This window comes from Oncorhynchus nerka, linkage group LG14 (assembly GCF_034236695.1).
Source record: "Oncorhynchus nerka isolate Pitt River linkage group LG14, Oner_Uvic_2.0, whole genome shotgun sequence".
NCBI lineage: Eukaryota > Metazoa > Chordata > Actinopteri > Salmoniformes > Salmonidae > Oncorhynchus > Oncorhynchus nerka.
The window spans coordinates 38,440,325-38,455,904 of record NC_088409.1 but is presented as its reverse complement, the minus strand read 5'-3'; the positions used below and the strand labels follow the sequence as shown (position 1 = coordinate 38,455,904).

General features: G+C 44.0%; 1 protein-coding gene across 2 annotated transcripts in view; it reads right to left on the bottom strand.

Annotated features, from left to right (window-relative positions):
- Positions 1–15,107, bottom strand: part of LOC115140996 (rho guanine nucleotide exchange factor 2-like) — a 45,258-nt gene extending 30,151 nt beyond the window's left edge. Inside the window, exon 1 of one of the 2 annotated variants that reach the window (XM_029679557.2) lies at positions 15,025–15,107. In XM_029679557.2, the coding sequence (XP_029535417.1) occupies positions 15,025–15,042 (18 nt within the window). In that variant the 5' untranslated portion in view covers positions 15,043–15,107. Of the gene's footprint in view, positions 1–9,298; positions 9,600–15,024 lie in introns of those variants that run through there. The other variant, XM_029679556.2, reaches the window with a different exon arrangement.
- Between the last annotated feature and the right edge of the window lie 473 nt (positions 15,108–15,580).

The window sequence follows — 15,580 nt, the reverse complement described above, 5'->3', positions numbered from 1 at the left end:
TAAAAAAACATGGATGAAAATAAGAAATAAAAGTAACAAGTAATTAAAGAGCAGCAGTAAAATAACAATAGTGAGACAAAACTCAGCAAAAAAAGAAACAAACAATTAATGAACATGCACCTGTGGAACGGTCATTAAAACACTAACAACTTACAGACGGTAGGCAATTAAGGTCACAGTTATGAAAACTTAGGACACTAAAGAGGCCTTTCTACTAACTCTGAAAAACACCAAAAGAAAGATGCCCAGGGTCCCTGATCATCTACGTGAACGTGCCTTAGGCATGCTGCAAGGAGGCATGAGGACTGCAGATGTGGCCAAGGCAATAAATTGCAATGTCCGTACTGTGAGATGCCTAAGACAGCGCTACAGGGAGACAGGACAGACAGCTGATCGTCCTCGCAGTGGAAGACCACATGTAACAACACCTGCACAGGATCGGTACAGCCGAACATCACACCTGCGGGACAGGGACAGGATGGCAACAACTGCCCGAGTTACACCAGGAACGCACAATCCCTCCATCAGTGCTCAGACTGTCCGCAATAGGCTGAGAGAGGATGGACTGAAGGCTTGTAGGCCTGTTGTAAGGCAGGTCCTCACCAGACATCACCGGGAACAACGTCGCCTATGGGCACAAACCCACCATCGCTGGCCCAGACAGGACTGGCAAAAAGTGCTCTTCACTAACGAGTTGCGGTTTTGTCTCACCAGGGGTGATGGTCGGATTCACATTTATCACCAAAGGAATGAGCATTACACCGAGGCCTATACTCTGGAGTGGGATCAATTTGGAGGTTGAGGGTCCGTCATGGTCTGGGGCGGTGTGTCACAGCATCATCGGACTGAGCTTGTTGTCATTGCAGGCAATCTCAACGCTGTGCGTTACAGGGAAGCCATCCTCCTCCCCCATGTTGTACCCTTCCTGCAAGCTCATCCTGACATGAACCTGACATGACAATGCCACCAGCCATACTGCTCATTCTGTGCATGATTTCCTGCAAGACAGGAATGTCAGTGTTCTGAAATGGCTAGCAAAGAGCCCGGATCTCATTCCCATTGAGCACGTCTGGGACCTGTTGGATCGGAGGGTGAGGGCTAGGGCCATTCCCCCCAGAAATGTCCAGGAACTTGCAGGTGCCTTGGTGGAAGAGTGGGGTAACATCTCACAGAAAGAACTGGCAAATCTGGTGCAGTCCATGAGGAGGAGATGCACTGCAGTACTTAATGCAGCTGGTGGCCACACCAGATACTGACTGTTACTTTGATTTTGACCCCCTATTTGTTCAGGGACACATTATTCCATTTATGTTAGTCACATGTCTGTGGAACTTGTTCAGTTTATGGCCTCAGTTGTTCAATCTTGTTATGTTCGTACAAATATTTACACGTTAAGTGTGCTGAAAATAAAAGCAGTTGACAGTGAAAGGATGTTTCTTTTTTTGCTGAGCTTATATACAGGGGGTGTACCGGTACAGAGTCAATGTGTGGGGGCACCGGGTTGGGGTAATATGTACATGCAGCAGCGTAAAAGAGGGGGATGGGGGGGGCAATGCAAATAGTCTGGGTAGCCATTTGATTAGATGTTCAGGAGACTTATGGCTTGGGGGTAGAAGCTGTTTAGAAGCCTCTTGGACCTAGACTTGGCACTCTGGTACCGCTTGCCATACAGCAGCAGAAAGAACAGTCTATGACTAGGGTGTCTGGAGTCTTTGACCAGTTTTAGGGCCTTCCTCTGACACAGCCTGGTATAGAGGTCCTGGATGGCAGGAAGCTTGGCCCCAGTGATGTACTGGGCCGTTCACACTACCCTCTGTAGCGCCTTCCGGTCGGAAGCTGAGCAGTTGCCATACCAGGCAGTGATGCAATCTATCAGGATGCTCTCGATGGTGCAGCTGTAGAACCTTTTGAGGATCTGAGGACCCATGCCAAATCTTTTGGGGGAATAGGTTTTGTCGTGCCCTCTTCACGACTGTCTTGGTGTGTTTGGACCATGTTAGTTTGTTGGTGATGTGGACACCAAGGAACTTGAAGCTCTCAACCTGCTCCACTGCAGCACCGTCGATGAGAATGGGGGCGTGCTCAGTCCTCTTTTTCCTGTAGTCCACAATCATCTCCTTTGTCTTGATCACATTGAGTGAGAGGCTGTTGTTCTGGCACTACACGGCCGGGTCTCTGACCTCCTCCCTATAGGCTGTCTCGTTGTTGTAGGTGACCACAGGACAAAACATAAAATTGAATGCTCTTGGTCTTTGTTAGCCTACTAAACAGAGGTATCTGGGTATTTAGGGTTACTACTGTTTTCACTGAAGTATATTCCAGTTTAGTGCACTTCTTCAATTCAAAATGATGATCCCTGATAGAAGAGTGCCTTTTTGTCCATCTGTGATGAGGACGGAGGAGAGAGGAGACCGAGCTCAGATGGTAGGCCAGGTCCTTTCAGCTCCAGCTGTGATAACTATCTATGCCTTGACAGTCATTTCAGAATGGTCAGAAAGAGCCATCACAGGCTATGCACTAATATTAATTTATATTAGTGATCGGGGGGAAAATCTATGTAGTTACATATCGCAATATACATTTTGGACAAAATTATATCAATATTTGACTCCAGCCCTAATTTATAGTCTCCTTTTGTGCATTTTCCCCTGATAGGTATGACTAGATAGGTTTTCACTAGTAATCATTCTATTCAAATCAGTGTTTATGAAAGCCAGGATACTGTGATGAAGCTACAGTATTTCAGTCTGTTGGGTAATTACTGTAGCAGACTCAACCCAGTAGCAGCCACTCAGGGGGAGTGTGAGGGGGGAACTGGGGCTATTGACTGAGTCATCAGGTTCACACAGGGTGTTGTTTGTTTTAAGAAGCTCTCTGATGAGTTCACTTCCTGTGACTCTGGCTTTAGTTAGTTTGGGTTCCACCCCTGACCCCTACTCAGTCACCTCTAGTGGGGGTTTCACAAAGGCAGTGCTAAGACTCCAAAGAAAACACCTGTAATAAAATGCTAGCTATTGCAACACCCAAACCCCCTATACAAAGTCCTTTACCTACAGACTACTAAGCACCCCTCCACCTATCCTTATTTCTCCTAAATGTTTTCTTTCCTCCCCCCTTCGTAATCACTCGCCATCCTGACAACTCAAACGGAAGTCTTCCACTGCTCTATGACCGTGGAGAAGAAACATTAGTGGGGAACATGGTGTTTGGCTGGAGCTATGTGGCTGAGTAGCCAATCAAACCTGTCGCTCTCCTCTTCCTCAATCTCTAGTCCTCCTCTCTCACTTTCTCTCCTCCCTCCCCATGGGATTGGTCCATTCCCCTACTGGTCTAGTCAGCTGCTGTGAGGTGAACCCATTGTCCGTTACCAGGCTGACTGTGAGAACAGCCCCCTAAAGCAACGCTGTTTACACAGGTGCAGTCACACACCGGTGACCACAATGACAGTGTGTGTGATCTGTCGACAGAAGGTGAGATGGTGTGTCCATGTGTGTGTGATTAGGTCTCTGTTGGGTGTTAGTGTGGGCACACTATTGAGTGTTAAAACAGGCCTTAGCCTCATGGGAAGAACTTTTCATGTGTAGTAGTAACCCATGAACACAAGTGTTTGTGTGCGTGCATTAGAGGTCGACCGATTATGATTTTTCAACGCCGATACCGATTACTGGAGGACCATAAAAGCCGATACCGATTAATTTGTTGATTATTTATTTATTTGTAATAATGACAATTACAACAATACTGAATGAACACTTATTTTAACTTAATATAATACATAAATAAAATCAATTTAGCCTCAAATAAATGATGAAACATGTTCAATTTGGTTTAAATAAGGCAAAAACAAAGTGCAATATGTTCCATGTAAAATATGTGCCATGTAAGAAAGCTAACGTTTCAGTTCCTTGCTCAGAACATGAGAACATATGAAAGCTGGTGGTTCCTTTTAACATGAGTCTTCAATATTCCCAGGTAAGAAGTTTTAGTTTGTAGTTATTATAGGAATTATAGGACTATTTCCCTCTATACCATTTGTATTTCATTAACCTTTGACTATTGGATGTTCTTATAGGCACTTTAGTATTGTCAGTGTAACCGTATAGCTTCCGTCCCTCTCCTCGCTCCTCCCTGAACTCGAACAAGCAACACAACGACAATTAGCGCGCGCTAACTAGCTAGCCATTTCACTTTGGTTACAGGAGCCTCATCTCGGGAGTTGATAGGCTTGAAGTCATAAACAGCGCAATGCTTGACGCACAACGAAGAGCTGCTGGCAAAACGCACCAAAGTGCTGTTTGAATGAATGTTTACGCGCCTGCTTCTGCCTACCACTGCTCAATCAGATACTTGTATGCTCAGTCAGATTATATGCAACGCAGGATACGCTAGATAATATCTAGTAATATCATCAACCATGTGTAATTAACTAGTGATTATGATTGATTGTTTTTTATAAGATAAGTTTAATGCTAGCTAGCAACTTACCTTGGTTTACTGTATTCGCGTAACTCCTTGTGGAGTGCAACGAGAGAGAGGCAGGTCGTTATTGCGTTGGAATAGTTAAGGTTAAGATTGGATCCCCCGAGCTGACAAGGTGAAACTCTGTCGTTCTGCCCCTGAACAAGGCAGTTAATCCACTGTTCCTAGGCCGTCATTGAAAATAAGAATGTGTTATTCTGACTTGCCTAGTTAAATAAAGATTAGATAAAGGTGTAAAAAAAAAAAAAAAAAAATTGGCAAATGGGCGCCCAAAAATACTGATTTCTGATTGTTATGAAAACTTGAAATCGGCCCTAATTAATCGGTCGACCTCTAGCGTGCATGTATGTTGTACAGTGTATGGTCTGTTTTGTCACATGACCGCGCGGTTCAGGCCCATTAACTGGGCACTCCTTATTCTTGGGCCTGCAGACATATGATGCATGTCCACTTTATGAGTCTGCACTGAAGAATGGCCTCTCTATGGCACTGTCTGAAACAGAAGCTGATCTAGGACTGGGCCCCTATAAAATAGCATGAATGGAACCAACAGGTCACCATTTAACCTTAATGAATGAAGTCTACATGCCGCTTTGATTAGGTAAAACATATTTGATATATTTGGGGTTTTAAGAGTACATAATGACATCCGCTCACTTGCTTCCCCCCATCCGCTCACTTGCTTGAATTCAGATGGAGCCCTTGGAAAGATGATACCCCAAATTATTATTTTAGGATATAAAGATGATGCTGTATCAACAAAAAAACGGATTGCAACTTGCAAAACATGCGGGAGGCGCAACAATTTCCAACTTTGTTCGACATTTGAAACTGCACAAAGAATGGTAAGTCGTGGCTAATATAGCCGACAGCTATATACAGTGTATCATGTAGGCTAGCGTAACGTTAAATCAATGAGCCTCCACACAGTCAGTCAGTGCGGGAATGTAAACATTGAGTTACAACTGGCTAGGCAGTTGGTAGCCTAAATCCTGCCTGATGTTACTGCTGATCCTAAAACAAGGTTGGGCGATTGTGTCCAAGCCTACATCGCCCGATTGCGCACCATAGCGATCCTCGATAGTCGATCACTATTGGGGGGAGGGTCTTTCTCATGGCTACCCATATATTTCAATGGAAATGTAATGTTTATTTGGAAAGTAATAAATATATATATATATATATATATATTTAAAAGCATTCATGATTTGCATAAATGTAATATACTATCTATTACTCTTGTTAAAAATATGAAATTGTATTACATTTGGTGAAGAGCACATTATGACTTGTTTAGGACTCAAAACTCAAAGTTTAGGACTTGAGACTTGACTGTCTTGACTTGGGACTTGAGTGCTAAGACTTGAGACTTACTTGTTACTTGTAAAACAATGACTTGGTCCCACCTCTGGTTACAGGTCATAAGTCATATTGGCAGACCGGGGGGAGTGGAGAGGGGGGGTCAGATTGCAGGTTTCTGAGGTCACATGATCAGGAAAAGGCTTCTTTAAGATTACGGAGTTTATGGCCTTGGGTTTAAGGACAGAGCGCACTGTGTCAGTCTGACAACTGGAGTGTGTGTGTGCATGCGTGCAATGCTAAGAGTGTAGGTCTTCAATTTAGACTCCTAGCTATTTTTCCTGGAGGCACCGACCACTAGAGCACATAATGAGAATACAACAGGCTGATCACACAGACACTCCTCGCCTGTCTCAAACAGATATATAAGGCAAGGACTGACTCACCTCCTGTCTTTCTGACTCACCCAGACACTTTCAGCCTACGTCAACTACACATCTCATAATATTAGTCTTCCAGACAGATTTAAAACTCTGATATATGATTCGGCAATAGGAAAGCCCTAAATATATAGAATATATCTAAAGCAACTTAGGTGTGCAGTGAGTTATTGGCACAGCAATGAGGGAGAGATAATGTGGGAAAAGCCCACCAGTCAGAGCCATTCCCCAACTGGTACAATGGAGACCCTGTGACAACTGACAAGAGAGCTTCCTCCCTCTTTCTCACACACGCACAATATCTTTCTCTATCATCCGCTATCCCTTCCCAACCTCTCCAATTCCATCTATTTCACTCAAACCCCCTCTCACTCCCGCTCTCTTTCTCTCATCTTCCCCCAGGGCTGTATATATCACAATCCCTGCTCTGTCCTGCCCCACATTCTACCCAATGATGTGCAACTTTGCTGGGGTGCATAGGGTCCAATGAACAGCAATGGAACCCCCAAGAGAAAAGAAAGGGTTGGGTTGTGAAATGCATGAAACATGGGATTTCTGGCTAATCTGAATGTACGCCAATGCCAAATCTCTTTCTCTCACACATATACACAGTCCAGAAGTGTGTGTGTGCGCATTTGTCTGTGTATGTGTAGACATTGAGCCCTGGAGTATTTCATATGTGATTGTCTAGCACTGCGAGTTTGTATTGGCATGTGGCTCCGTGTGACTATGCATGCCAGCCCTGATGCCTTTCCACCAGTCACATCTGCTGGCATGTGTGTTTGGGTCTGCTTGTTCTAGTGGGGGTGGAGGTCACGGCACTGGGATGCTAAATTAGCTTTGGCCAAAAGGCTGAAATCCCACAGTCAGACGAAGAACACACACACACACGTTCACATTCAAACAAATACGTACGCATGCACACACAGAAATCCCTCACTCTAACCTCTCTAACTCAGTGGGCATCACCCACTAACATTTCCCCTCAACACAATGACACACACACAATGTGATTTTAGTTAGTAATGTTGCCATTGGTGAATATGTTTGGACTTCTGACTACTTGGTTGGGTCTTACAATATATGCCCACAACAGCTGTACTTTCTCCACTATCCTGTTCTAACAAATCCTTCTCTTGTGGCCTTCTCCATTAAAGGTTGACCAAACAAAAGGCTACGCAAGACAGAACTACATTGACACTTGTGTTTCCATAGGAACTGTACACTTCCCTGTAAACATCTGAGCTCTGACTTCAACCACACACAAAGCAGTGAGATAAGGTATCATAGAATACACACAAACCAATCTCACAGTACACATCACACAGAGATAGTAGCACACATTCACTGTACACACACACACACACACACACACATTTTACCTTCTGATCAGGAAGCAGTAAGATGATGAATTAAAACTGCTGCAATAATGATAGGCATAAAGCAAGAGTATCATATTACACCTGTATAACCTGTCACAAACCAGGAACACAAAGCCAACAGGTTATACACACCCTCAGCGGGGAGGAGGGGTAGACAGGCTATAGGAGAGAGGAAGGATATGTACTATTACCATGTTCTAAGACTATAAAATCAAATGATACTCAGAGGACTTTGTTAAAGCTAAGACCCGGACCAGATCTGGATCCAAAGTGTTGCAGAAGAGAAGGCTGGGAAAGGGAAGTGAACAGATGACGTGGACTAAACGGATGCTAAACTTGTAGAAATGCTTCTGATTTAAACAGGTGTGAAGAGACAGTAAACAACATGACCACACTTGTTTAGTAGAACTCAGATACACAAGACAAGAAGTGATTTGTAAAACTAACACAAACACATTCAACCGTCTGATCTTTTAGCCATGCCATACACTCTTAGAAAAAAGGGTTCTTCGGCTGTCCCCTCTGTGGAAAGGGTTCTACATGGAACTCAAAAGGGTTCTACCTGGAACCAAAAATGGTTCTTCAAAGGGTTCTCCTATGGGGACAGCCAAATAACCCTTTTAGGTTCTAGATACACTCTTGGGGGGGGGGTGCTATTGAGAAACTACTTTTTGACAACAACCATGGTAAAGATTCAATAAACATACTTGTATTATGGAAATGTGGATATGTCAGTATCTGTGTCTGACCTAGTACTCCGCAGCATATGTGGCAACACACATCCACAACTGTGCTATAGTCCATCCACCCTTGTCACTTTCAGAGTGCATGATACAATTACTGCGAAACAGAAACAATGTATCCTTATCATCATGCTGCAGCAACCAAATCACATGGCGAAGACAGACAACAGAGCCCGGGAGACGTTATAACAAATACAATGATTATAAGAATAGGCTATAGGCATCTCTTTGACGTATACCGTTATACAGCATTTGCAACGGTCTCTCTCATAAAACAGTTGAACAATATTCATTTTTGAATACGTGTCATGTGTCTAATAGCGTAACTGCATCATTTTGCAATTACTGTTCGACATATTATTGATCCGTAATATTCCGTATAGTCCATGACTAGACCAATGACAGACACACACACACTTGCGGTTTTTCCCCCCTCCCCCAAACTATTTCCTCTATCTCGGACAACGTGTTCGAGGTCTCAAGCTTTGGCTACTGTGCCGCACTATGCAACCCTTTTGCCAAGCAATATGGTTTTCTATGATATGCAACGGGCGGGACAAACATTGACAAAGTAGACAAAATCATTAGCATTAATAGTAGTCTAAATCATTATTAAAAAGGTTGTTTCATTACATTGCCAGGTGCCACCATACAAAGCAGGAGTCTAAGGGAGCCCCCTCGTTTCCCCTACTCCTCTTGGTATACCCGGAATGAGTAAATGGGGGATTTCCAAGTCATTGCTGTATTTTACTGTAAAGACATCATTATGTATTTATATAATAAACACATGTAGGCTATTATAAATGTCAGAATAACCCATGTTACAGAACTACTGATATAGGCTACTAGTGGCCTTCTACATTTTAACAAATTGTTATTGAAAATGCAAATGTATTATCTATGCTTTGAATACTTTATTGAACAGTTATATATCCATATGACGATTCAAACTCACCCGTAAATTGATTTCTTTCATTCTCTCTTGACGCGTTTTGGGCAGCGGTTCAGTGACACGGGACATAACGAGGACGGGATCAACAGAGATTGATCCTCAATTTAAATCAAAGGTGATCTCCAATCCTTCTCTTTCACTTTATTGCAATGTTTTCTTAAACGAAGATAAAATCCCAGTTTAACATTTCCAGTGGAATAAGCGACGTCAGATAATAGCGCATGGAAGGCGAATCCGTTAACTTTTCTCCATATGTCTGAGTACGGGCCTCGACGAACAACTGAACCGTTTCTCATGCAGGAAATTCGGACGCCGCACTCTGAAGGAGGAGCGAACATTTTTAAGCCGCGCCTCTGAATGCGGAGCTATTCAGATCAAAACACCCCCTTTCCTTCTTTTCACCAACCACAGATGAGTATTGAGTACTTAACCCGCCCACTGGGTAAAGAGACGTAATGAAAAGCCAATAATCAGATTGTGACTATATTTTTTTGGAACCACACCTCTGGAGGTGAAGGTTTCTCGGAGTGTAACCTAGGCTTCATATTTAGGGGTTAGCTAAATGAGTTGTGCCCATGTACAGTCTATGGTGGCCCCAATGTTTTACTGTACATTTACAGCACAATTCAGATTATAGTTGTTTGAAACCTCAATTATTAAACTGTGCTACTTGAGCCACATAATGTGAGTTTGCCTGTTGACGTGGCAAAAACATAATTATGAAAACCTCCCATTTGGGCAATGCATGGGAGAGATACCATCTGTTGGGAGGTGATGCCTTAAAGGCTAAATGTGGACTGTAAAAAGTAAAGGTGAATGTATTTGGGAATAGAACAAGGAAAAGAGAAGAATAGTAAAGGGATAGAGGGCATGTTAAGATGGAGAGAAGGAAAATAGGGAGAAGGGGAGGTTAAATAAGGAGAGTGGCCCAGGGCTACATTTAGAGAGCAATGAGAGAGGAAAACGCCCAACCATGCACCCACAGCCAATGGACCTCTGTACAACTCGGTCCAACAAACTGCAATATCACACCATTCATTATCTCTAATAGGACTGTGCCTGTGTGACCTTGCCTCTTCATCCTCCCACTCGTTTTCAGTCTCTCTGCTTTCAACACAATTTCTACTTTACTGGACGTTCTCCGTCTCCACCTCTCTGAGCACTATGCATTATCACTCTCTGTTTCTCTTTCTTCTTCTCTGGTTCAGTTGAGGGCTATCTGCATCCTTCCTTCTCCACTGTGATCCTCTCCAGCTCCTCCTCCGTCTTCTCAGGTCGTCATCTTCTCTTCATGAGTCCTCATCTGATACCAATTGCCAATTGTCAAACACACACACCCACGTGTGCGTACATGCGTGCGTGTGTATGGGAGAGACTGCATGCATGCATGTGTGTGTGTGAGCGTGTGCGTGCGATGCCTGGCGGCACTTGGGTGGTATGATATAACACACAGGTGTAGGAAATTGTACAATACTTCTGTTGAGCATAGTCAACCAACATCACACACACAAGTCACTAAGTGACACTGTCACACACTAACCCTCTGAAGAGTTATTGTGAGGGAGACAACAACGCCTCACAATACGTAGTGAGTGAGAGAAAGAGAGTGTGTGTGTGTGTGTGTGTGTGTGTGTGTGTGTGTGTGTGTGTGTGTTAGAGAATGAGAAAATGTGTAACAGCGTGATAAGAGGGCAACAGTATTCCCTTTCAAAACAGAAAAGAAGAGCACGTCATTTAGCGAAAGAGTCCTCATAAACAATTATAAGCATCTATAACATGACATCACCCTTCGCATAAGAGTTTCCGATATGATGAATGGAAAAACAAAGACTGCGAGAGATAAAGAGAGTGATGGTGGGGAATGGACAGAGGAGAGAGACTAAGAGCAGTTAGTAGTGAACATGTTGGTATGATAGCATATTAGAGGATATGTAACGGCTGTGATGCGAGACGTGGGCAGCTTTAATCAGGCAGGGTATATTTGCTTGGCTAATATTCTCTGACCCTCCGCAGGCTTCTTTATGAGTTTCATATCCGCTGTTCTGCCTACCTCAGAATGGACATTTGGAATAGGGCAGATAAAAGTGGAAAAGAGAGCGAGAGTTGGAAAGAGGGAGGTTGAAGGGGGTGGGACAAAGAGTGGTGAAGAGAGGAAGCGGAGAGAGATTATCAGACACTGAAAATGGGAGGGAGAATAGAAAATGATGGAAAGATGGAGGAAGAAGGGGATATATGAAAGGGTGAAGAGAAAAGCAAAGGGAGAGAAATGGAGAGGGGACTGTAGAAGGGACACAGAGAAGAATAACAGAAAGGGGTGCAAGAGAGAGAGAGAGAGAATACGCAGAGAAGCGGAGGCATTGAGGCAAGGGAGGAAAATGGTGTGGGATTGAGACAAATGAACGGAGGAGTGGGGGTGGAGTGACGGAGAGAGAGAGGGGGCTGGGGAGAGAGGGATAGTGGAGGAGAAAAGCCAGCTTGCTGATGCAATCCTGCCACCCGAAGCAGTAACTGCCCAGTTGGGAAAGAGAGCGATTGAGCTAATGGAGAGAGAGAGCGGGGAAAAGAGAGGGGGAATGAGGGATTGAAGGGAAAATAGTGACTTTGGCCAAGAGTTATTAAATACCAATACATTTTTTTTAATGTACACAAAACTGTTAAGTACATTCACTGTTAAACATAGTGAGACACACACACTTCCCCTGGGACACAGTGAACACACACCAACAAAACCAAGACACATGTTGTCCAGATGTGTTTGCTCTTAAGCGAGGGTCGTGTCTATCTACAGACATAACTTCCTCCTACTCAACATACGCTGAACAAAAATAGAAACTCAACATGTAAAGTGTTGGTCCCATGTTTCATGAGCTGAAATAAAAGATCCCAGAAATGTTCCATATGCACAAAAAGCGTATTTCTCTCAAATTTTGTGCACAAATTAATTTATATCCCTGTTAGTGAGAATTTCTCCTTTGCCAAGATAATACATCCACCTGACAGGTGTGGCATATCAAGAAGCTGATTAAACAGCATGATCATTACACAGGCGGTTCTTGTACTGGGGACAATAACAGGCCACTCTAAAATTTGCATTTTTATCACAACACAATGCCACAGATGTCTCAAGTTTTTTAGGGAGCGTGCAATTGGCATGCTGACTGCAGGAATGTCCACCAGAGCGGTTGCCAGATAATTGAATGTTAATTTTGCTACCATAAACCACCTCCAATTTGGCAGTACGTCCAACCGGCCTCACAACTGCAGACCACTTGTAACCACGCCAGCCCAGGACCTCTACATCCGGCTTCTTCACCTGTGGGATCGTCTGAGACCAGCCACCCTGACAGCTGATGAAACTGAGGAGTATTTATTTCTGTAATAAAGCCCTTTTGTGGGGGCCTATGCCCACCCAGGCCAACCCATGCCCACCCAGGCCAACCCATGTCCACCCAGGACAACCCATGTCCACCCAGGACAACCCATGTCATGTGAAATCCATAGATTTGGGCCTAATTAATTGATTTCAATTTCCTTATACGAACTGTAACTCAGTAAAATCTTTGAAATTGTTGCATGTTGTGTTTACATTTTTGTTCAGAGTAGTATAAGACACATTTGTACAGGTACACTCTTAGAAAAAACCTTAACCCCTTTTTGTTTCAAGGTTAAACCCTTTTTGGTTCAAGGTTAAACCCTTTTTGCTCAAGGTTAAACCCTTTCTGTTCCAGTTAGAACCCTTTCCACAGAGGGTTCTATGTAGAACCCAAAAGGGTTATACCTGGAACCAAAAAAGGGTTATACCTGAAACCAAAAAAGGGACTAACCTTGAACCAAAAAGGGTTCTCCTATGGGGACAGCCGAAGAAACCTTTTTTCTAAGAGTATATGAATAACAGACTTGTGATCTTGTAAAGTGTTCTGTTCTCAGCTCCCTCCAGTCTGAAAGACATGACATATTATCATTATGAGAGTACTGGGCTTAATCTAAAGCCACCAGATGTCTCTGTCTAACATATAGAGCCAGCTCAGCCAGCTCTGTATAACACTGAGGTCAGTAGGAATACAGACAGTCCTGTAGACACACAGCAGAAGCACACTGATTTACATTCCAAAGTAGACTCCTCCACATGCTGACTTCTTGAGACGTCATATGTTATAGTGAGAGAGACAGAGAGAGAGAGCTCATAACTGCTGTAGAGAGGAAAGGTCTGGAGAAGTGAGCTCAGTCTCTTTCCTTCTGACTACTGTTCTCTTTCACTCTTCTGTTCTCTTTCACTCTCTCTTATTTGTCTCTTTTCTGTCTGTCTGTCCATTCATCTCGGGCTTATGGTCTGGAGTCCAGTAGCCACTAAACATACAGCACCAAGGGTGTGGACAAACCTCACATACCTGGTTACACCACACACACACACACACACACGATGTCTGTTGTCACAGACCAGAAATAGCTCCGTCAAACAGGGCCAGCAGCTGTCTGTCTCTAACAGGCCATCTGAGTCGGAGGCGATGATGTCATTGCGTCAATGAACTGCTGATCATCAAAATCACAGCCACGTCCCTGTGACATCAGTGGGATTTCTTATCAGTTGGGATGGAGGGCACAATCTGGCAACCCCCCGTGATAAGGACCTCGGAGGAATCTGGCAACCCAGGGGGTCTTAAATCAGGGACTTAGTCTGGAGGGGCTGGTAGGGCATTGTTTTAGTCTCCCTTGCTTTTAGTTTTTTTTAATTATTAAACAATATACAGACAAGAATACATCAAATGTTACGTATAGGAGTGTTACATGTCAAAAGAAAATATACATTTTCCAAAAAGTGTGATGGTGCATACTGCTCTTTGGTCGGGCTTATTAGTAGGACAGTAATATCTGAAACCCAGAATTTAAATCCTGCGTAATTGCATCAGATTCTTGATACTAGTTATGAGACGTCCGTCTGTCCACCAGAGATTAGTAGGACACAAATAACACATATACAAGAACACCAGCTGTACCCAAGTTCAGTTCAAGTGTGGAATGCCTAAATCATCAACTTGGCCATACATCATCATCCTGCTGAGGGCCACAGTGCTGCTTATTCCACTTCACTCATCATATCCAACTCCCAAAACAGAGTCTCCCCCTGCTGTTTAAAGATTGTCATTACTATAAAAAGACACACACACACACACACACACACACACACACACAACCCACTAGTACAAACACTTAAAAATGTTCTATCAGAAATCAAGAGCATGTTGCAATTCAGCTAGCCAGATATCGTCAACAATAATCTAAGCAGCACAAGAGAGAGAGCCTCGCCCAACATAATGAATAATACTGTTGTGGTTACTGCTTTGACAATATTGTTGTACATATATCATTGCTGTAACATTGTGTTACAGTCTTGGCAAACAGCATATGTGTTGAATTGGAGGGCCTTGCCTTGGTTGTGGTAAAATTGATATCGGGGGTGGTTCACAGCTGAATCTAAATAAAGCAGATACTGTCACTTCCTCTCTGGGGGAAGTTCACTGCTGGGACTCTACACTGTAGGGGAAGCTAGCCTACTACCAAACTCCAACTCTCTGTCCTCAGAGATGGTCCTGCGCTCTACTCAAGTACTCTACTGCATAGTGACAGCTGTGACAGGGTCACATCCACATGCACCCACAATCACAGAGAGACACAGACACTCTGAAACACACACCCACACTCTCCTCTCTCTCTCTTTCTCACTCTCTCACCTTGCGCTGGACGGCCATCTTGCGCAGGAAGCTGAAGGTGCGTCCCAGAGGCCTTCCTGTCTTCTCCCCCCTCTCCTCCCCGGGGGGAGCACCCCTCAGTCCCTCCGTCCTTCTCTCCTCCCTCTACCTCTCTCTCTCTTCACCCAGCCGCTGCCTGTCTTCCTGCCTCCACAGCTCACCAAGCTCCTCATCCACACTGAGAAAGAGGTGAAGAGAAACATCCTTCCATAAGACGGGACGAGTTTGCGTTCAGCCTAGCTTAGAGGAAAAGGTGTGTTACTATGGGTATGTGTATCAAAAAGCAGTCAGTGACAGATGAGATCATGTGCTCTATAGGGTTGTGAGTGAACAATGGTCATCAAGAAGAGAGAGAGAGAGAGAGACACAACTCACCTCTGTGTGGAACCCCCAAATACAGAGCCCAGGGAAGACTCTGTGAGACAGACAGACAGACAGACAGACAGACAGACAGACAGACAGACAGACAGACAGACAGACAGACAAAGTGAAAGAGACAGATACAGATACAGATACAGAGAGGAAGAGAAGAGGCAGA